This window comes from Anabrus simplex, chromosome 2 (genome assembly GCF_040414725.1).
Source record: "Anabrus simplex isolate iqAnaSimp1 chromosome 2, ASM4041472v1, whole genome shotgun sequence".
NCBI classification, from domain to species: Eukaryota; Metazoa; Arthropoda; class Insecta; order Orthoptera; family Tettigoniidae; genus Anabrus; species Anabrus simplex.
This window is the reverse complement of record NC_090266.1, coordinates 983,801,108-983,825,711: the sequence shown is the minus strand read 5'-3', so window position 1 is coordinate 983,825,711 and position 24,604 is coordinate 983,801,108. Positions and strand designations below refer to the sequence as shown.

Genomic DNA, 24,604 nt, shown 5'->3' with positions numbered 1-24,604 from the left:
TGTTTTCTCATATTTCCAGTTAAACTGAATATAGAGCCTCCGTGGCTCAGGTGGCAGCGCACCGGCCTCTCATCGCTGGGTTCTGTGGTTCAAATCCTGGTCACTCCATGTGAGGTTTGTGCTGAAAAAAGTGGAGGCGGGACAGGTTTTTCTCCGGGTACTCAAGTTTTCCCTGTTGATCTTTCATTTTAGCAAAACTCTCCACTATCATTTCATTCCATCAGTCAGTCATTAATCATTGCCCCAGAGGAGTGCGACAGGCTTCGCCGCTAGATGGGGCTACATTCATTCCATTCCTAACCTGGTCGCATGACGGGAAACAGGCTGTGGATTTTCATTTTCAAACTGAATATCATGACTCCAAAATATAGGTTCATGATTTTCATGATTCTCAGGATCGGTATCACTATTACATTCAGCAGATGCAATTCTGAACCACTACTAGGAAGTTCACTATCTCCACTAACTTACAAAACATCTTCAATTTGGCATTATTTCAAACCTTTCGACACTACTCCGCAATAAGTACACAACATGGTGTGAACTCAAACACGAATAATCCCTAATTGGAAGATGATGTTTATAAACTAGCCCTGCCTGTGAAATATACATAGGAAAGACTGTAATAAGATGTTGAGATCTTGCTGAGTTATGTGAATGCAGTGTGGTTTCACAAGACCCTTTAATATTCTAACAACACAGTTCTAACGACCGTGTGTATGATCAGCGTTTTGCAGCATTCTGCATATCAGAAGAGTCATAAAACTCTGTAATGCTTTGGAGCGTTAGGAATGGTCAAGGTTTAAGTTAATTGCTATAGCTATAATCACCCCAACAAAACTGCTTTTGTTGTTTCTGACTGAAATGTAATGAGAGAATAGTTCCAAGTGGATTATATTGTAAAAATGAATTAAAAACAATAACCAAGAAAAGCTTAATAACCACTCAAAAATTAATGAAGTTCACATTTTCAATACTTTTATTGCCAATAAAAACCTGTTACATTTAAAAAAAAATTGATACAAAGTATCCCATTAATAGCAAACCCGAAGGCCTAAATGAATGATCACATTATATAAAGAACATTTTGTGATATTTTATCCTAACATTCATCACAGTAGTGCAGAGGAGCAGGAGAGAAAGGGACTAACAATTCTATCGACCATACATACAATGCATTTACACATATATATCTGGATTCCTAACACACAGGCATACATGCTCCTCAATTCTTAACTTTTTCCTTCTGCTTTTCTTCATTCTGCCTCGCATATTGTAAAAAATATACTCTTTTTATTTTCAAAACATTAGCCCAATTGCAATAAAACAACCAAACATATTGCTCACAGCACAATTGTAGCAAAGTATAAATCTGAAGTATAGATGATCTCTCTTTGGCCCAATTTTTGTACTTTGTTATAGTTTCAGTCAGTATTGTGAATCCAGAGCTTCAAAGATGCTGAAAACAAGAAAAAGAAAACTATGTTTGTGTTTTCCAAAACGGATGAACAATGACTGAAGAAAATAAAACCACCTATGAGGTTTTGAATACTTCACAGGTAGGTGACACTATAACAAACAATTAAGAACTACAGCATTATTCATTTATAGAGGCCAAAGAAGAGGGTAACATGACTTTGGGTTACAAGGATGGGAAGTAATGAGGTCTGGGATTTAATGTGGAATAATGAGATTATGGGGGTGATTGAAACCTGGATGCCAGTAGCAGAGGTGCCAACCTTTGAAGTGGATTATCAGTAATCGCCCCTCGCCCCCGAGAAATATTTCGAGTGAAGTTCAAAGCATGCTCCTTCCATCTCGATAATGACACCCCTTTTTCCCTTACCTCTAGCAATCTATTCGAAAGTATATCATATTACACAATAAAATTTGCACACAACCTGTAAGTTCTTTGATAAAACAGGTAGAACTCCATAGGCTACACCGCAAGGATTATTACATAAAATTTACTTTAAATGTTGCTCTTTCCTTGTTGCTTGTTTCTCACGCAGCAGTTGTTTTTTCAATGTAGTTTTTCTTTAAGCATCCTTCCCACTGTGACTGATAACATTTTCGTCTTCTGAACCATAAGCGATTCCAGTGCAGATGTGCTTAATGTAGGCCTCACTTCTTTCTCAATCTTTCTGTCAACTGTCAGGTACACTTTACACATCAAATACAACATTACCGAATGATTTACAGTGGAGAAGAGCAGCGCCTGAGCTCATTCATTCACAATGAATTTTACAACGCTTATGGGTAGCAAAAGGAAGTCACGATCGAATAAGTATCGTTGCCAACTCACAAGCTTTGTAACAGGGACGATTTAGGAGAAAGGCTCGAAAGGACTGAACATTTTTCCTTCTTTTCTCTTTTCCATAGAAAATTATTTTTTCGTCGTAATGTAATTTCTCCTTTGACCGTAATTCCGTAATCGTGAGGTGAAATCTGTAATAATTACGGACAATCCGTAATAGTTAGCACCTCTGCAGTAGGATATAAATTACAAATGTTGGGATATAAAATTTGGAGTAAAATGAAACAAAACAGGGATGGGAATCAGGAATTAATGAAATGGTTTGGGTAAAAAAAATAGCTGAAAGAAAGCAGAAAGAGAGAGAAATTTTCATAGGTTTCTGCTACGACCCTCCTTTGGGGCCCCCCTTTGAGGAAAAATACTTCTTTGATAATCTTGTTGGAGAAATAAACCAGATCAAATTAATGAATAAGCAGGAATAATTATAATGGGAAATTTCAATGCAAGGGTGGGTGAAAAAATCCAATGTACAATAAAGAAATAGATCAAATTTTAGTAGAAGCAAGGAGAAGTAAATATAAAGTAATAAGATTGGTAAGAAACAATAAGAAATATGTGCAATGGAGGAATTACATATTTTGAACGGTGGGTGGGCAGAGGATGAAACGGGAAGCTTAACGAATAATGTAATTAGGAGGGAGCGCGGTAGACTTAGCAATAGCTTCTCGGGAAGCGCAAAGGGGCTGGAGGTTACAGGGTGTAGAACTAAAAGTTGTAAATAAAATAGAATACTTAGGAATTATAATGACGTCGAAAGGGATGTGGAATAGCAAATAATACGTGCTAAAATGAAGGGGTTGGCTGCTTTATCAGCATAAGGTATTTAGAGAGGAAAATGCCTAACACTGAATACAAGTTACATAACAATATTTTAAATGTAATGGTGATATCAATGGAGTAGAAATAGAGGGCATTGAAGTAGAGAGAAAAGAATTATACGTAATAAGTAATAAATCCTGTAAAATAATTATGGGTCTTCCAGATTGCGCAGCCAATAGCAGAGTTAGAAGCAAAGAGGATAGAATAGAATAGAGATGAAACTCAATGATAAATTTCGGTTCCAAGCCACTTGGCGCTAGGAGTTTTAGTCTCTTTTCCGAGATAGCGCCACAGTGTGCATTCTGATGCAATACCTTAGTATTACTATCAACAGATAGCGCGGAGAATTAACATCCGGCGCAGTGACGCACATCCGGGTATGCTAACGGCTCCTCCCCCCCTCCTTTCCCTGCCCCTCCTCCCCCCCCAAACGGCGATAATAATGCAGTTCTACTACTTCCATGCCCAATACATTGTAATTCATATATTTTTATTTCCAAGTACTTACTACGTTATAAATAATGATCTGATACCCCTAGTTCGTATGCCATACTATGTTACTGAGAACATAACCACACACCTCAAAGCAGCTTTAACTTCAAATGAATGATTGACACATTTACACAAAGCTGATATTATAAGAAATAAGAAATCCCTTCGAAAGCAAGACAACAGAGCACACCATTTGCAAGAAAATGGGGTATCACATCAATATCCAAGTACCACATGAAAATAAATATAACAGAATTAAATGCACTGAGACAGGAAATATATAGAACTACATTAATAGAACCATTCAGCTTTCAGCCCCTGACGTGTACTCAAACAGGAAATATAGGATTTCAGGAGGACTGGCGAAGATATATTTCAAATAAACAAGCACAAGGAGCGAAGATTTACAGCACAAGCACATGAGCACTTGGAATTCAAACAACACAAATACTGTAGCATCATGGGAACTATCGATTAAAATCGATATAAGTTCGAACAAGGTTAATCGATTGGCTAAAGTCGAATTCGATGCAATTCAGCAATATTATCTCCACAATGCTTGACATTTTATGGCTAATTAATTTGTTAGAAGGGCCCACTGATTGAGGTTAGACTTGAAATACTTTAAATACTTCACTTCGAGACAAACTGCCTTTAATTATTAACAACGCTCATTTCATGCTTACTTGGGTGCCATCTACAGAACGTGTATATAACTATTTAGACGTTATGAATGACCTCCAGCACCATCTAGAAAAAGAGACTGAAACTACCTGAAGCTAGTTACAGATTGGAACCAAAAGCCCTATTAGAGTTTCACCCCCCTGGTTAGAAGACTACGGGAAAATATAAGCATTCGGGGAGAAGGGAGGGAAATACCAAATTTAGCATACCAACAACCGATGAAACACATAAAGGATGATTACTGGCTAACAAAAGTGAAAAGGAGGCTCAACAGAATAGGAATGGGAAGTTACTGGGGTAAAGAGATTCAGAATAAAGATATGGAATTCAGTAAGAAAGTAATGATTAGATTGAAGGATATCGAGAAAGAGACGATTATGGCAGAATGTGGAACTAAAAGGACATTGCTGGAATTTTATAAAATTATACAAAATATGTCAATAAGCAGAGAGAGGCTTCCAAACAGAGAAGTAAGAGGCATGGTGTGGTGGCTAATGGGGATATATAAAAATAAGGGTCAGAGAGAGAGAGAGAAATAACAAAAAACAATGTTTGTTATGTGGAGAAAAAATGGAAGAGGCACATATATTAACAGAATGTAGGGAAAATAACATGCTGAGAGTTGAATATTTGGGTAATGAATATAAAACAAAAATAGTAAGAGAGAGAAAATTCTATACCATTGCTAAACTGTTAAATAAATAGTGGATTACACCAGGAAGAAAAGCAAATATTTTTTGTATTGCAAAAAATATGTGGCAAGAGGAAATAAGAAAAATAAAAACAAGCATTAACAAAAATAATGAATGATAATGACAGGAAGGAGAAAAGACATGCTTGTCCTAAAATAATGAATGTAATTACTAGTAGGCTAAACAGAATATTAAAAGTAGTAATATATAAATTATTGTATTGTCATGTCATTATCTTTTAATTTGGCAGCCAGTATTTCATTCATCCATTGTGAAATATTCAAGTAATTTCAACAATTCCTCATGCATAAATCAAGCACGCACTCATTAGTGAATGCTCTCTCCCCAGTTGGTGGCTATCCACGACATGGAGAGAGGACTTGGAATACAGTTCACTCAAGCACGCACTCACTAGTTCATCCATTTAGGCAGTCAGTATTTCATCTATTCATAATGGAATGTTCAATTCAGTCCACCAAATCATTCATTCACTCAATCACTCACTCATTCACCAATGAATGCCCTCTCCCCAGTTAGTGGCTATCTGTGACTGGGTGAGAAGGTTATTCATTCATTCAAGCATAACCACAATTCAACCATGCAATTAACCATTCATCAATTCATGCAGTCATTCATGTTGAGTAGAATAACTCTGTAAGACTTGTGACACAAAAGCAAGCACTAAATAAGCTTCGGAAGGGGAAGATACATGTTGTCCTAGACTGTATAACATTGTTAACGTCTAGGACAAAATAAATATGTATCGCAGACAAATGAATGTCGAATGGCGTCGAGAATTGTCAATTGTTTCTATCTAAATCGCAAGTTCGATACAATCGCAATTATCTCTCTTATTTAGCGATGTTGTCAACTCTGTTTCATCGACCTTAGTTCAACACCGAACTTGGTTCAGTGATCTGAGATTAGTGTTATACAACTCACACAGAGAAAAGAACGAAGTTCATTCTGATCTTCGATCAAAACTGAACTACAGTTAGCGATTTTTATGCAACCGGCCCTCAGTGTAGTAATAGTCAAATTATTGTAAGAAGGATAATGTAACACATGTATCGAATTTAATGAATTTCAATAAAAGAATGCTCTCTCCCCCAGTTTCAGGCTATCTGGAGCTCGGGGATGGAAGCATTCTATTTTATTCTAGGAAAAACCAATGCTATAATTTCACACCTCTATACATAAGTTGTAGAGAACAACGAGTAAGACATCTCGTTACGATCGTCCTTGTTTTCGTTTGAAAAAATGAGTGTTAAAGGAAACCTACCACATAAATAATCAAAAGTTTCTAGCAAAATCCTTTTTGCAAATGATCTTTCGACAAAGGATGTGAATGAAATCAATGATTCTTCCTTCTGTTCTTTCTTTATGTCGACAACAAGAGCAACAAAAGATGCTCTTCTGTCCAAGAACTCATAATGAATACTGGCACTTTGCTGGGTTGGCAACCAAGTAGCACAACTGGCTACCGCTTGGTAACACAGAATTCACGAGCTACTCTAAATGTCGATTCCTGTTGCCATTACAGGCCTCCAAATGTGAAGTGGCCATAACTCAGTGATCAACAGATTATGCCTCTTAATTTACATACTGCACATTCATTGAAATAAGGAATTGGTATAATTTTATTTTAACATAATATAAATTACTAACTGGAAGAAAGTATATGCCCACCTATTTAGCTGAGTCTTTGAAATACTTTAGAGGATAGTATTCTCCATACTGCTCCAAATGCTCTTCTAGTGCCTGCATTTGTTCCCTGCAACAAACAAAACATTAAGCTAGTCTTGGACCAAAATCAACTGTGAGTACTGAAATAACAACGCAATTTACAGAAATCCATTAAAGTTCTTGGTAATTATGCAAGTACATTTGATGAGAATGACAATACCAACCAATCTATTTCAAATTCAACATCTAATAAGGGTCCTTCACATTTAAGGCAATACAGGCTAGTTATAATGGCAGGCTGATATTCAAGAAAAAGGACAGCCTGATTTAATAATTTGCAAGATTTTGTTTTCGAATGTGCAAGCATAAAATTAAAGGCCTCTAAGCTAATATGCAAAACAAACTGACAGTCATTGTAATAGAAACTTTTTGTAATATAAAGATATAAGTTTGAAGATCTACCTCATTAACAGCCTTTTCTAACAATTCATAACTACATTTTCCTAGAAATTTCTAAGTAAAGTGCAGGGGTAGTAGCAACCCACGCACATAGTGGTCATAATGCAGTGAAGATGACATGCAACCTCACCGCAGTCAGGTCGGTTCCCGGTAGGTCGTTCAACACAACCCGTTGCCGCCAAAATGGCTGCAACGAGACAGAAACCCTTGGATACGTGCTGGGATTCTGCCGGAGCACTGAACTAATGCGCAACCACCGCCACCACCGTGTAAGATCGTCGATTGCTCAAGGCTTGAGACAGCGTGGATGGGAGGTGCACGAGGAGGTTCACTGCGTCTCTACCGATGACTCTAATCGGAGGGCGGACATCGTAGCCATCAACAGAGAGGACATCGAAGTATCATCTAAGTATAAAATACCTATCGATCGGTGGATTGTCAGAGGCCTGCTATTCGGAGCAGACATTGAACTTCCTACAAAACTTGAAAGTTCCATTCTGCGAGTTAGAAAAAATAGTAATACAGATACTGAGGGACTCTGCAAATCATTCACTTCCATCTGTACCTGAGAACGAGATTGACATTTCTCCCCCACTAACCCCGGGAAAAAAGAAGATAACAGCTTCAACGATTAAATCTTCATTTCTTGATATTTTTAAACTCCATTCGAATTGAAACTGTATTCCGGATCCAAATGGTCACCCTCATTGGAGGACGGACGATTTATTTCTTTAATAAATGTCTCTCTCTCTTTGGATCAAATTAATCTTTATCTGGAATGAAGGTCTGTGCCTTAGTGGGAAATTACAAGAAAAGGAAGTATAAATACCAGTAAAGAAGGAACAGACTATCGGAGTTTCTTTGCAGTACAGTTTAAAAAAAAAATTTTAAAAAACAATTTGCTTTACGTTGCACCGACACAGTTAGGTCTTAGAGCGATGATGGGATAGGAGTGGGAAGGAAGCAGCCGTGGCCTCAACTAAGGTACAGCCCCAGCATTTGCCTGGTGTGAAAATGGAAAACCATGGAAAACCATATTCGGGGCTGCCGACAGTGGGGTTCGAACCCACTATCTCCCGAATACTGGATACTGGCCGCACTTAAGTGACTGCAGCTATCGAGCTCGGTGCAACACAGTTTACACAGAAATTAATTCACTGGTGGGTATATTTTAAGGCACCTCTCTTCTTTTTCTTTAAAAAATCATCTCTACTTCCACATCACGCTTTCCTAATAATAATAATAATAATAATGCTATGTGGCCTCTGGAGAGGCCTGGTGCAGGTCTCTCAAGTTGGCGCCCTAGAGCCGACCTGCACATCTGTGAGGATAAGCTCCTACTTAGGATAAATTTTTACGTTGAAGACGGCACAAACACCCAGGCTCCGAGCCAGAGGAATTGACCGAGTTAAAATTCCCAACTCGGCCAGGAATCAATCTCAGGACCACTTAGACCAAAGGTAAGTATGCTATCTATTTAGACATGGAGCCTGATGCTTTCCCCTAGTAGCTTGCCTATTCAATCCTGACCATGCAAATATTCACCACGTGCAACGAACAACTTATAATATCGGTATGCAGTGCCTGTTTTACTGTAGTATATTTGCTATTTGGCAGGCCTTGTGAATTGTAAGTGTTAAAACACTCCAATATAATTTAATTTCACCTGACAGTCATTAATCGTTGCCCCAGGAGTGCAACAGGCTTTGGCAGCTAGCACAATTCCTATCCTCACCACTAGATAGGGGGCTTCATTCATACCATTCCTGACTCAGTGAAATGACTGGAAACAGGCTGTGAATATTTTCAATGACAAGGAAATTAACTATAGTCACTAAGGGGACAACCTGAACAACCTAACTCTTTCTCCCCTATTAATACTGAAGGTAGTGATTTATAGTTAATTTCTAACTGTTGGATTTGATACAGTGTCACCAACCATACAGCTTAGGGACCCTACTTGCCAATACGATGTCTTACAGTTACTGTTCATCTCGCATGTTGGCACTATGTAGTTTTTTTTTCTTTCTTGGTGACTTGCGAGATTATACACATTGTCACTGCTGTGTTGTGAAAATCACTAGTTACATTTGCGAGTGTAAGTAAAGAATATTTTCTTTTTCTGTTGGATTGTAAATCCATTAGGATAATACCAGGTAAGTAGAACTGTAGTATGTTCAAATAATACATTTAATAATGTAGTTGGTGTGAAATGACAAACACAGCATTTTATTTCTAATAGAGTCTTATTTTATCCAATTCTTCCTTTACTGCTTATTGAAGAGAGATGAAAACATTCACACAAAAGAAAGGAGAGATATTATGTTCTGGAACTTTTGAAAATCATATGACAAAGATTTATTAAATAAATCGCATCGTTCAAGATGTATGACTCTTTTCAAAAATACTGTTATGTATGCGTATATCAAAATAAAGGCAGAAATGTATAACATTAAATTGAGAGAGGGCAAGAGTGTATATTTCTTTCCTTAATTCCTCATTGAGTTTGAAAACTGAGCTGATTATGAATATTGTACCGGGCGGTACACCTCCACGCCGCTAATTCAAACATTGCGCCAGTTGAAACGCCTCTACTGGAGGAAGCCTGAACTTTAACTACTGTGTTAATTCTCAAGTTTCTCAGAAGATGTCCCTACTTGTAAATTTTGAAGTGTTCTGAACTGTGTTGTTTTCGATGTAGTGTGAGCAAAAGTGTGAACACTCTCTTCTAGATGGCACCTCTTAAGAACTACAATTGTGCACTCTAGTGCGAAGGGTAGGAACTTTTTTTTGAAGAAATTTAGTATTTATAAGTTTGTTCCTTATTAAATTTCTTTCTGCCATTGTTTAAGTTGGCAAGGTTAACCCTGTCTTTCCACCAGTTTTGAAACAGGCCAATCGCAAATTTCTGTAATTAATTTCCCACCAATCCTGGTTTTGTTCTTCAGTTCTGACATGTAATCTTTTGGCCGTCCAATAAAACGCTTGTGGGCGGGTGTTCTTATTCTTGAAAGGTCTCGAATGTTCCACGAGGGTATATAAACTGCTGATTTTCGGGTCTCCGGGCCACTTCAGTAACATCTATCATTGTGTAAATTATGTAGCAGGGGGCGGGAAGCGCCTCTTTCGTCGGGCAGCAGTTCTTCAATAAGGTAATGGCCTTTTAATAACTTCTTTTCTTGCTAGCTCAGCAGTCTAACTCTCGGGGCAGGTTCGAAGCCTTTACCATGTAACTTTCCTCTAACATGTAAAAGACACTTGGTAAAAATTCTATCTCTTTAAACTACATATTGGGATAGAGACTGCTTAACCCTCTCGAGCTCCCACTCCTATTGCTTTGAGGTGAACTTATTTTCACAACCGTTTCTTCCCTTCCTAATGTAATATAAATTTTTTTTATATAAGTCACCTCTGTAGTATGGGATTAGCCCTTGCATAAGCGGCCTAGAGCCAAATAGTTTTTAATAAAGTATATTCGGAGTGCAAGTTACGCCTCCACTCAAGTTTGTATTTTGGGGCCATGTAAGTGTCTTGTTTCTTTGGTGAATAGGCCTCAGTAGGTTGGGTATTTTACCCCTGTATCTATGTCCTTGGAGGACAGCTTGAAGGTGGAATTTGGTGTGGCCTTTGATAGGCTGGAACTTTGAGAGCGGGTTGCTCTTCCCAAAAAATTTGTTTCTGCGTGCCTAGAGGAGGCTTTACTGTGTAATTGGGAGCAAGAGCTCCTGGGCATGACTGGGGTCTTCTGCCCCTTTGTTGAATCTTGTATATTGGTAAAGTTGGGCTTATAGCTCAAGAATTGTGTATCTGGCTCTCGGAGCCCAAATCCTGTAACCACTGTAATTGTACATTCTTGATTTGTTGCTAGGCTACTAAGTACCTGTTATTTGTTATTTCTTGATCTTGAAAAGAAAATATAACCTTGTTAAATTTTAAATTAACTTTAATTTCGTAGATTGAGACCTATTCATCCCAGCACCTTCTTTCACCTCTGCTGATCCACCAAACCACGGTAACAAATATCCTGATTTATTTCATCTTAACTTTCATGATTTCTTTGGGGTGAGGTAACCTCCATTATTGATGCTCACATTGAGCTTTGTTTGTTATGGTTATGTCTGGTGACTTTAATATGTAACTAGTCAAGTTGGCAGTAGCAATAAGCTATTTAAAAAAAGAGAATAGGATGGCAATATTTGCTTTTTAGTGACTAGCCTTACATGCTGAGGACTATAGGAATCAACAATATCTGAAACAATTAAATAAAAGAGAATGAGAAGATTATATCTCTCAGATTTGTTCATTTGTGTTCAGAAACTGCGACACAAGTGAGAAAACAAGTGTAATTTGAAAACAATATTCTCTCACCCATGGGTATCTAATGCAGATATCGAGCTTGAATTATTATTATTATTATTATTATTATTATTAGGTTCATGTTTGTGGGTTACTGTAGTCACGTCCTAGTTCGTGAACCAAGGGCAACAGCAGAGTGGCCTAGTAAGTGGTCCTGAGATTCGGGATACCAGTTGCAATGGAATGGGTGTGGGCATCTCGGACACATTCTGAGTCACGGCCCTCCTTGTGCTCAGGCGGCTAGGATTATACAATTCACCGGTGGTCCATAACCCGTTAGAGGAGAGATCCTCACTTGGACTATGTGCAAGTAGGGTAGCATCCTGCTTCATGAATTTACCGAGCTCAGAACATTTTAAGCAAGCCTCGGACCTATGGGAGTAATGCAGTCCCACTCACATTTGACACGCGAGGGACTCCTTGGAAACAACTTGGCGAACGAAATGGAATTCGATGGGGAGCTATCAATATTAATTGGGCTTATGGAAGAAAGAAGGTAGAACTGGCTGAGTCAGCAAAGAGGATGCATCTGGATGTGCTAGGAGTAAGTGATGTTCGGGTAAGGGGAGATAACAAGGAAGAGATAGGAGATTATAAAGTGTACTTGGCGGGTGTTAGAAAGGGAAGGGCAGAGTCAGGGGTAGGGCTTTTTATCAGGAATACCATGGCACGCAACATAGTTTCTGTTAGGCACGCAAATGAGCGAATGATGTAGGTAGATTTGTCAGTTGGAGGAATGAGGACAAGAATCGTATCCGTGTATCCACCATGTGAGGATGCAGATGAGGATGAAGTTGACAAGTTTTATGAAGCATTGAGCGACGTCACCAAACAGCAAGGATAGGATAGTGCTAATGGGCGATTTCAATGCGAGAGTTGGGAATAGAACTGAAGGATACGAAAGGGTGATTGGTAAATGTGGGGAAGATATGGAAGCTAATGGGATTGGGAAGCGTTTGCTGGACTTCTGTGCTAGTATGGGTTTAGCTGTTACGAATACATTCTTCGAGCATAAGGCTATTCACCGCTACACATGGGAGGCTAGGGGTACCAGATCCATAATAGATTATATCTTAGAATTCAGGAAATCTGTTAGGAATGTACGAGTTTTTTTGCGGAATTTTCGATGATACAGACCACCATCTAATCTGTAGTGAACTAAGTATCTCTAGGCCTAGGGTAGAGAAAGTGAAATCTGTCTGCAAACGAATAAGGGTAGAACATCTCCAGGACGAGGAAATTAGACAGAAGTACATGGTTTTAGTGAGAAGTTTCAAACAGTAGACAGTAAGCAGGTTCAGGATATAGAAAGTGAATGGGTGGCATACAGGGATGCCTTGGAACAACTCGGTGTAAAGATGGGAAAAGGCGAACATCTTGGTGGAATGATGAAGTGAGAGCAGCCTGTAAACGTAAAAAGAAGGCTTATCAGAAATGGCTCCAAACAAGGGCCGAGGCAGACAGGGATTTGTACGCAGATGAAAGAAACAGACCAAAACAAATAGTTGTTGAATCCAAAAAGAAGTCATGGGAAGATTTTGGTAATAACCTGGAAAGGCTAGATCAAGCACAGGGAAACCTTTCTGGACAGTAATAAAGAATCTTAGGAAGGAGGGAAAAAGGAAATGAACAGTGTTTTGAGTAATTCAGGTGAACTCATAATAGATCACATCTTCTCAATGTAAAAGGAAATCATCCTGGTGGTGTTGCAAACAGCCAAGCTCATGGGGAGGAGGAAAATGATGTTGGTGAAATTATGCTTGAGGAAGTGGAAAGGATGGTAAATAAACTCCATTGTCATAAGGCAGCAGGAATAGATGAAATTAGACCTGAAATGGTGAGGTATAGTGGGAAGGCAGGGATGAAATGGCTTCATAGAGTAGTAAAATTAGTGTGGAGTGTTGGTAAGGTACAGTCAATTGGACAAAAGCAGTAACTGCACCTATCTATAAGCAAGGGAACAGGAAGGATTGCAACAACTATCGAGGTATCTCACTGATTAGTATACCAGGCAAAATATTCACTGGCATCTTGGAAGGGAGGGTGCGATCAGTCGTTGAGAGGAAGTTTGATGAAAACCAGTGTGGTTTCAGACAACAGAGAGGCTGTCAGGATCAGATTTGAAAAATGCCACGAGAGGAATAGGCAGTTGTGTTTATGTTTCGTAGATCTAGAGAAAGCATATGACAGGGTACCGAGGGAAAAGATGTTCACTATACTGGGGGAGTATGGAATTAAAGGTAGACTATTAAAATCAATCAAAGACATTTGTGTTGACAATTGGGCTTCACTGAGAATTGATGGTAGAATGAGTTCTTGGTTCAGGGTTCTTACACCTTTGCTGTTCGTAGTTTACATGGATCATCTGCTGAAAGGTATAAAATGGCAGGGAGGGATTCAGTTAGGTGGAAATGTAGTAAGCAGTTTGGCCTATGCTGACGACTTAAGTCTTAATGGCAGATTGTGCCGAAAGCCTGCAGTCTAATATCTTGGAACTTGAAAATAGGTGCAATGAGTATGGTATGAAAATCAGCCTCTCGAAGACTAAATTGATGTCAGTAGGTAAGAAATTCAACAGAACGGAATGTCATATTGGTGATACAAAGCTAGAACAGGTCGATAATTTCAAGTATTTAGGTTGTGTGTTCTCCCAGGATGGTAATATAGTGAGACTGAATCAAGGTGTAGTAAAGCTAATGCAGTGAGCTCGCAGTTGCGATCAGCCGTATTCTGTACGAAGGAAGTCAGCTCCCAGACGAAACTATCTTTACATCGGTCTGTTTTCAGACCAACTTTGCTTTACGGGAGCGAAAGCTGGGTGGACTCAGGATATCTTATTCATTAGAAGTAACAGACATGAAAGTAGCAAGAATGATTTCTGGTACAAACAGGTGGGAACAATGGCAGGAGGGTACTCGGAATGAAGAGATAAAGGCTAATTTAGGAATGAACTCTGTGGATGAAGCTGTACGCATAAACCAGCTTTGGTGGTGGGGTCATGTGAGGCGAATGGAAGAGGACAGGTTACCTTGGAGAAGAATGGACTCTGCTATGGAGGGTAAGAGAAGTAGAGGGAGACCAAGACGACGATGGTTAGACTTGGTTTCTGACAATTTAAAAATAAGAGGTATAGAACTAAATGAAGCCACAACACTAATTGCAAATCGAGGATTGTGGCGACGTTTAGTAAATTCTGAGAGGCTTGCAGACTGAACGCTGAAAGGCATAACAGTCTTTAATGATAATGTATGTATTATTGTACAATTATTATTATTATTATTATTATTATTATTGTATGTATAGCTGTGAAGTGTTACATCCATTTTGTATTATTATTATTATTATTATTATTATGATACTATCATGTTGTTTGTGAGGTTATGTCATGAGCTGTGCTGTACATAAATATTCATATGAGTTCAGTTAATGTAAATACGTGTAAATTAATGTTATGTAATTTATTCTTACCTGTACATATAAATTCTAATCCATAATTGTGAAACACACTGTTACTTCCAGAATGGTATAGACACGAGAACAATGGAGAATATTGTGTACATTGTTTTCTGTGTATTCATGCACTGTAGAATTTTCATAAAGATATTTTTTGTTATGTAGCTTTCTAGGAGTCTGGCCAGACACATATATAAGGGGACGATCTTGACGGTAAAAGTTAGTTATGGTTTGGAAGTTATTGAAAGAGAGTTATTGTTTAGTAGCACGTGGCTGACATGCCGAGCCAGGCAATCTCCATGTTGAATTGATCGATAGTCATCTGTTTTCAACTGTGGTATTCGGTGTCAGTTGTCAACTGTTTAAATATGGCGACTTTGTTGATATCCAACAAGTTAGAAAGAGGACTATAGAGTGGCTATTCGACCGCCATATTTGAATCTTCTTGAACGCCGCGTCCGCCATTATATTAGCGATCAAAACAAGTGGGCGTGGCGATCGAGCTACAACTCGTTGGTGATTGAGAACACAAAGTGCACGAAAAGTAATCGTCACAATTTCTTCATTGCGAAAGTACTCAAAGGAGCATAATGTATTCTGCAAGTGCATACATAATTACGCATTAAACAAAGAAGAGAAATCAATGAATTTCCAGTACGGTTCCATAATTACAACAGGAATCAGATTAGGCCTACACTGTCATTAAGCATTACAACACACGGAGAATGAAAATAATAGAACAGAAATCACTGAAGGTACGAAATAGATACACTCTAAATGTACATTACCTGCAATAAAACCTTTTTTTTTTTTGCTAGTGGCTTTACGTCACACCGACACAGATAGGTCTTATGGCGACGATGGGATAGGAAAGGCCTAGGAGTTGGAAGGAAGCGGCCGTGGTCTTAATTAAGGTACAGCCCCAGCATTTACCTAGTGTGAACATGGAAAAACCATCTTCAGGACTGCTGACAGTGGTATTCGAACCCCATATCTCCCGGATACAAGCTCACAGCCGCGCGCCCCGCAATAAACCTATTACCGGTATTAAATGTACATTAGGCCAGCCCAACGATTTAGAAAGAAGACACCTCTTGATACCTCGTGCCTGTCAATAACCGACTCGTAAATGTATTTTTATTTTACAAAATATGGAATATACTTTCTTCTTCGCAAGTAAAACTGGCGTTTCATGTTCATTTTAAAGTTCTCCAGAAAAATGGTTTTATATTTAACTCTATTAAACAGACATAGGCCTATCTTTTAAAACATTATAAATTGCCTGGTCATGATTTAGGTGGTTTATTACAAAGGCAACCTTTTGTTGCTCATACATTCAAAGTTGTGAAATCTGCGGCACGTTAGGACTCGGGCAAAAGGGAAATGTTCAATAAATTTCCAAGTTTTTTGAAAACATTGGACAAATGGCTAGGTATACTATTGATAGGGAAGCTGCCACCGGGGCGATCTAACACCTTCACTCACGTGCATCTCTGAAGATCCTGATGGAATAAGGTGGCAGTAGCATGGGCATATGACATGCTGAAAGCAACAAATACCGATTCTTCCAGCGAGTTGTTTCACTTTGTCGACCAGCAACAGTTTATTTCTCCCTGAAACTTTTTAAAATTTTGAAGAAATCACTCTCACTCACTCGAACACTAGAGACACACACTTTCACATCCGTGTCACAATTTGAATATGATCAGTAGCAGAAATGGGTACTCTTGCCGTGCTTACCCAAGTCCTACACATGCTGTCTATATACCACCAACCTTACAAGCGATGATGTTGAACTGATGGACAAGACAAATGCCTATCAGACAAATATCAAACCTGATCTGGGGTTAGATTCTCAGTGTATCTCAGATATTGCCCTATAGTACATACTGTAAATACGTCCCAGGTACCATGACATTTTTACCATGTTGAATCAATGTAAAACCATTTTGAGCCATGAACAAAAATTCCTTCATCTATAGTCCTTTTTGGTAGGCTACATTTATTTCAATGCAATACAGATCATGATGAACCAATCCAACTACTGGTGTGCTAGCTGTGGAGACCTTAATTTCAATCATCATTAATTTGCATTTAGAGCAGTTTATATGTTGAGTGAGGGCATATGATTCTGCTGATGGTGACTCATCTGTTGGATGGGGATGTCAGGCTTTCTCAGACCCCTTGATAGGAGTAAGATAAGTGCCAACACCGGGTTTCATCCTATCCCTACCTTCATCATACGCAGATGCACAAGTCGCCCATGAGCATAAGCAAGAAAGTCCGGCCTGCTTCTGGCCTCTCCAGAGACCACATCATGTAATGGATTAGAATGATTTCCAATTTCATCCCCAGTGAAAGCATGGTGCCTTTATAATAATCTGCTAATACATTATGACTGTTTCCTTCCTACTACTTACCCCAGTTAACTGCAAATACCAAACCACTTAAGCAGAAGTCATCAGACTGATGGCCATAATTGTAACATATTTATAATTTCATATTTTATAGCTTTGTACCGGTACTGTTTATCGTAGGGACATGCTGCTCATTTTGAGCCTTGCCTGTTGGCTCAGTTTTGACATAAGTTTTTCACTCACCTTTGCAGCTGCCCTTCAAATCTTGAGCCAGTAACATGCAAGATTTTGAATGAAACTGTAGCTTGATGATCTTGAAATCATGAGATTTAGAGTCTTGTGAAATTTTTACATTTTCTGTGTTGATCAATATGCTTTAATGTAATGTATTAAGGAGAAAGTAAGTCAGTCAGCTTGTGTTCTTATAACTGACACATCTGTCTGCATGTATGTATAAATATTAATAAAGAGATGCAGTTTTATTTGGTACACATATCTAGTACTTCAACAAGATACTGCTAGTTTTACATAGAGAATGTCACAGAGACAGTCAATGTCCAAGCAAAAAGTACTTTTCAGAAAGAGGAAGATATTTGCTTGCTTCATATTGCAAATTCCAAGACAGGTGTTAGTTGGACCGTGAACTTATTTCACAGTAAAATGTGAATTACAACAGTAGTAAAATGACTGGAATCTACTGAACGAAGGTTATCAACTTTAATCCTGATTCTGACACTGTGAAACAGTTGACAACCTACCCACACACACAGGCTCATCAGTATTTTAAGGACCTAAAACAAATGGGTGTGGTGATGAATCAAGGACACAAGGTGCAGGAAAAATGAACAGTACAAAATTTTCTTCATTAGGAAAACAGTAAAGTCTCTAATATATTTTTAGACAGCAGTAACAATACAAAATTGCTTATTACATAAAGAAAAAAAAAATCATAATATACTCATCAAAAATGTTAAGGATATTCGCAGTTTACCTACCAATTAATGCTGTATTTATGGTTAGACTGAAATGCATTGTGAAGAAGATTCAGTAAAAATTGTGACTGGCAATGGATTGTCCAGCTCCATGACTAAATAGTTAGCATGGTCCAAAGGGTCCGGGGTGTTCACCTTCAACAGTTAATTCCCATGATTCGGGGGATGGGCACGTGCGTGCCATCTCCAGCATTAGGATTCATCATAGGTAAGGCCCCATTTTTGCAGACACGCGAATTGCCTAACAGGCATCAAGTTAAAAGACCTGCATCAGGCCTCTTCGGAGGTCACACAACATAATTATTATAACGTACATTATTTAAATCATCAGAGGTGCCAACTTTGAAGTGGATTATCAGTAATTGCCCTCCGCCCCCAAGAAAAATTTCGAGTCAAGTCCAAAGCATACGCCTTCCTTCTTGATAATGACACACCCCTTTTGCCCTTCCCTCTAGCAATCTATCGAAAAGTATATCATATTACACAATAACATTTGCACGCAACCTGTTGGTTCTATGATAAAACATTCCTTGTAGCTTGTTTCTCACGCAGCAGCTGCTTTTCAGTGTAGTTTTTCTTGAAGCATCCTTCCAACTGTGATGACATTTTCGTTTTCTGAACCATAAGCGATACCAGTGCAGTGCAGATCTTTCTGTCAACTGTCAGGTACACTTAACACAGCAAATACAACATTACTGAAGGATTTGTAGTGGAGCTCCTTCATTCACAATTAATTTTACAACGCTTATGGGTAGCAAAAGGAAGTCACGATCGAATAAATAACGTTGCCAACTCACAAGCACTGAAATAAAGTCGATTTAGGAGAAAGGCTCGAAAGGACTCCACATTTTTCCTTTTCTTTTGTTTCCGTCAAAAATTATTTTTTCGTGATGTCAGCTTTTCCGTAATTATTTCCCCTTTGACCGTTACTCCGTAATTGTGAGGTGAAATCCGTAATAATTACGGACAATCCTTAATAGTTGGCACCTCTGAATCATGGCAGCCCTGCCTTCTTCACAGCTAGGGGCATTTGACTCAGAATTGGTAAACAAACCCAGTACACTAGAACTGAAGTGGCGTACAAGCAAACTTGTTAGTGTGACTCGCTTCTATGAACTGAAATACCTCATCCTACGCTGTCTACGGCAGATCGTATCATACTAGATAAGCTGATGATAACATTGTTGACATGAATCAAAGTGTTGGTTCCAAGTTGCGAGAAAAGTTCCAAGACCCCCATTCAGTAACAGATGGGCACTGCGCAGGCCATTCATGCAAATACCACCACCTCAAGAGCAATATATATGAATTTAAGCATGGAAACACCGTATACACACAGCTGCTACTCTGTGGCACGAGCTTTGAGACAACAGAAGAGTTATTGTAAGTACCCAAACTGTGCACAAGACTCCATAGTGGGGAACTAATCAAGATAACCCCCTCAGGATTCCTCCACATGGTGGATTGCATTCGATGGGCTACAGCACGTCAGACTTGGGCACAAGATCAATGATCCAGAATGTGGTTCACTGATGAAGTGAGAATTGGTTTACACCCTGATGATACCTCCCCGCGTATGTGGAGGGCAAGAGAGGAATGTTACAATGAATGATTCTCGGTAGAATGTCACCAACATCTTGGAGGTTCGGCGCTATCCTGGACAGGCATTGTTTCACCACTGGTTCACGTTCAACGTGACGGCTGATGTGTACAATGCAACACTCTCCACCCCATAGCAAGTCATTTTGCAGAGACTGTAGGAGATGTATTTACTCTCTAAGACGATAATGCTTGTCCACATCGTGCAGCAGCTGTGAACATAGCTGGAAGGATATGTGATCGGCAGAATGGACTGGCCAGCGTCTTCCCTGGACAGGAACTGCATAAAGCATGCGTGATACCTTCTTAGAGTAGGAATTTCAAACCATCAACATCCACCACTAACGATTCAGGTCATAAAACATGCTGCCATCAAGAGGTGGGATTGTTTGCCTCAAGAAATGTTCAATAATTTGGTACTGAACATGTCCCGCTGCATTCAAGAGTGCCACAGGGTTTGTAGAGGACAAACACTCTATGGACTTGTGGATGCATTAAAACTATCTTTAATTTGTGGGGTTTAGTTACAGACCAAGTGTTTTAATTTTCACTGGATCCTAAGTTATTGAGTATATATATATATATATATATCTGGTATATACTGAATATTTTTTGATTGGTGTGTATTTTTACACAGACGTTAACTATATATATATACATACATAATAATTCATTACAAAAGCAATCAGAATACTCTAGCATTAAGTACATTCAGCAATACAATATTTACAGAGAATGAAAACATTACAGCAAACATGAAAGTTCAAATATACATACACTAAATTTACAAACAAAAAATTATATTACACCTGCCAATAACCAACTGTTAAATGCACACGTGGAGCGAACATTCAAATAATATTTTTGGGAGAAAATATTATTTGAAAAAAAAAAAAAAAAAGAGTAATGTACAGCAAGCATTATTTTCAGCTTATTAAGGACTTTCAACTTGTGAGGTTACTTTGATTTTAAACATGATTCTTCACTAGAAAATCAAGTAAAGGCAATATTTCAATCAAACAGGCATGTTTTCGGTTACACTTGGCTTTGAGGTAACAGTCTTTTGGACTGCAATTAGATGACCACATTGTGGCAATGAGGTGCCTGGTGTCCAGGCTACTTGAAATTTCTGCTCTTGTTTTAATAAGTGAAGCTAATACAGGAAGCACGAAAAGGAAAAAGGGAGTGAGCAAGTTGGCCGTGCGGTTAGGGGCGCGCAGCTGTGAGCTTGCATTTGGGAGGTAGTGGGTTCAAACTTTACTGCTGGCAGCCCACAAATGGTTTTTCTCTGGTTTTCCATTTTTTTTTTTTGCTATGGGCTTTACATCGCACCGACACAGATAGGTCTTATGGCGACGATGGGATGGGAAGGGCCTAGGAGTTGGAAGGAAGCGGCCGTGGCCTTAATTAAGGTACAGCCCCAGCATTTGCCTGGTGTGAAAATGGGAAACCACGGAAAACCATCTTCAGGGCTGCCGATAGTGGGATTCGAACCTACTAGCTCCCGGATGCAGGCTCACAGCCGCGCGCCTCTACCCTTTCCTATCCCATCGTCGCCAAAAGGCCTATCTGTGTCGGTGTGACAAAGGCAATCGAAAAAAGAGGAAAAGATCAGGTGGTGACAGACATACAATAGCCAGTTATTCAGCTCCTCATGGGTGCAATGTTTTTCATTCCCTGCAAGCATTCTGGTAAGACTTTATACTGCTGCCAGGTAATGCCTATGGGATGTAAATACATGAGATACACCATAGGGTGGTCGAAAACAATATGAACCGGAAACATGAGCATTTGAATGTTGGTCAACCTGATAAATATTTTGAAAAAAGTAATTCAGTATCTCACGTAGTCCTTTTATCAGCTGTTGAAGGTCACTTCGCAAGCAAATTCAAATGGGCTATGCGAGGCAGAGTCGCTAAATCTCCACACGACTTGATACTGCTTGAAAGCACCAATCGAAGAAAAAAATTTGCCAGGGGAGGAATTAGACCCTGAAACTCTGAGCGGACAGTATCGCACCATAGAAACTATGCTAAAGTGACACCAGCTGAATCCATGGTGTGTCTTTGATGATGATTTCTCATCATCGGTACCTGAGGGGCAACAGAAAATGTTCATTAAGCAGTAGTGGACATGGACTCGCACTGCAACGCAAACCTAGTCAGTGTCGACCGCCGTCCTGTCAGCATCGATTAATCAACTGGTGGTGTCAAACTGGTCTTAACCATGTGCAGATTTAGTAACACCTTCTCCTAAAGCCCATTTGAATTTGCCCATGACGTGATTGATTTGCTAATTTCGGCAGCTGCTAAACTGACAACAGTGAGGAATATGGAATTATTTATCAGTATGGCCAATACATACTATAATGCTCATGCACCTGGTTCACTTTGTTAACAACCACCCTATATATTCAAAAGCCAATTAAATCCTACAAAGAAAGTCGGGGGAGGCCACTTATCCTCAGCATAATACTCCGTATAACTCTCAAAGGCAACAATAATTTAAGTGTGAAAATCAACTTGTTGGAATAACAAAAACATGCCAAAGTAGTCGCAGAACATTGCCAATAAAAGTGCATGAAAGTGCTAAGAGAGTTGCAAAGAAAACACACAACCGGTTTCTCAATCAGCTGAATCTCAAAGTTTGACTATTAGAAATCTAGAGCAGTTTCTAATTACACACACATTACGGTCAAGGAAATGAACAGGTACTGTGTTAATGTGTATGGTTTAAGAAACTACTGATTCAAAGATGAAAGTGAGCAAAAACATGAGTCTCAGTTAAAAAAGGGCATGAGAAGTAAACACATTCGCTCTACTGAATTGATGGAACCATTATTGATTCAAAGTATTTCAAAAGATAAATAATGTTATAAACATAACCATGTTTTTAGGAAAGGCCTTGTACATGAATTTATTCTTATAAAATAATAAAATCTATTTCCAGCCACAAGTTTTCTTAAATGATTTACTCCCCTATGTATTTCAAAGACTGAGCAAATCTTTTCAGAGTGAGGGGTCCAGGAAAATGTAGACACTCTTTGATAGTCAATATTAATGAACAAAATGACACACCTTACAATCCTTGCATGGAGGCAAGTTCATTTTCCGGGTTCAAATTGACCCCCATTACCAGCCAAACAACGTCGATGCCACTGAACTGCTGACCGAACTACGGCCGTCAGGGTTGCCAGTCTGATAGCCACACAGGATGAGGAAGCCTCGATAGCTTCTCGTAGCTCGTTCAGTATAGTTGGCTTCTGTCGATAAACTTCATTTTTCAACATCCCCCATATGCAGAAGAGGTGTAAAGTCTGAAGGCCATGGTCAGTACTCAATACTCCAAGTAGGCTCTGACATCTCTGTGGTAGTAAGGTGGAGCGCCATCTTGTTGTAGGTAATATCTTTCATTTCCAAACACCTCATGGAAGGCAGGCAAAATTGATGTTCGTAGCACATGAAGATACACCTCACCAGTTACGGTACGTTGAAAGAAGAACAGGCCAATCAAACCGCGCAATGACAGACCATACCACACATTAACACCAGGTAGATTAACATGTTGTCCACGTGAACATTTTCAGAAGCGCAGTACACGCAGTTGTGGCGGTTTACAGTACCGTTCAGTTTGAATTGCGCCTCATCTGACAAGACAATCATCCCTGCAAACCGTTTATCTTCATGAAGCATGCCTTCAAACCACTCGCAGTACTCCATCGTTCGATCCGGGTCGTCCTCGTTCATAGCGTGCAACGATCTTGGAACGTACACTTTCCACTTTACAGCCTTCAGAATTCATCGCATGGTTAATCGGCTTACCCTGCCTTCACGTGCACCCTGCTTCACAGATTTTTTACGTGATCTGGTAAAATGTTGCAACACAGCAGCGCTGGAAGCTTGATTTATTGATGTTTTCGGTCAGCCAGACCTTTTCTTATGCACATCCTGAACAGTACCGTCGGCTTCAAATTTATCCCGAATAAGATAAATTGCTGTACATGTTGGTGGCCGAGTTCCGCACACATTACGCCATTGCCGCTGTACCTCCATGTTTTCATACTTCCAGTACCACTTCAATATGGCTTTGCGTTGTTCGAACGACAATCTTACTTCATTCATTGCTGCACTGTCATCTGCTGGAAAACGCAAGCCAAGATTGTCGCGCCATTCTGTTGAGAATACAATGGACTACGCTACTGTGCAAGAATCGCAATGATATGTCATTTGTTCCAAAGATATTAACTATCAAAGTGTCTACATTTTTTTGGATCCCTCTGTAGAACTTGTGACTGGTAACAGTTTATTTCATAAAGAATTAATAAACTTTGCCTGTATTTTGACAAAGATTGGAAAAGCCTAGGAGATATTACAGAAAAAGAAAATCTCTCTCATTTCACATGGTACAGGCCAAGCTACTGCCCTTTAAATAATATTAATTTTGTAAACATCTGTCTCACTTGTTTTCCTCCTTCCTTCTCAGATCTGCTTCTACAAACATGATGCAGTCTACAGGTAAAATACTGATGTAAAATTAATTTAATGAGCGAGGCATAATGAGATTCCTCACCTGGTTCCACGGCAGTGAACAAATGATCAAATTCAAAAAATAAACAATTCGGCAACAAACTTAACACCTCAGTCTGAAGTTTTAACATTACTTTTCTTTCATGCTTTCCCAGTAGTTCATAATTATTTC

General features: G+C 39.1%; 1 protein-coding gene across 4 annotated transcripts in view; it reads right to left on the bottom strand.

The window, feature by feature from the left end:
• Window positions 1-952: 952 nt before the first annotated feature.
• Window positions 953-24,604, bottom strand: part of BckdhA (Branched chain keto acid dehydrogenase E1 subunit alpha) — a 336,705-nt gene continuing 313,053 nt past the window's right edge. For all 4 annotated transcript variants that reach the window (XM_067141838.2, XM_067141839.2, XM_067141835.2 and 1 more), the window contains 2 exons: window positions 6,694-6,778; window positions 953-1,459 (listed from right to left, as the gene is read on the bottom strand). In XM_067141838.2, coding sequence (XP_066997939.2) covers window positions 6,694-6,778 — 85 coding nt within the window. In that variant the 3' untranslated portion in view covers window positions 953-1,459. The remainder of the gene's footprint in view (window positions 1,460-6,693; window positions 6,779-24,604) is intronic.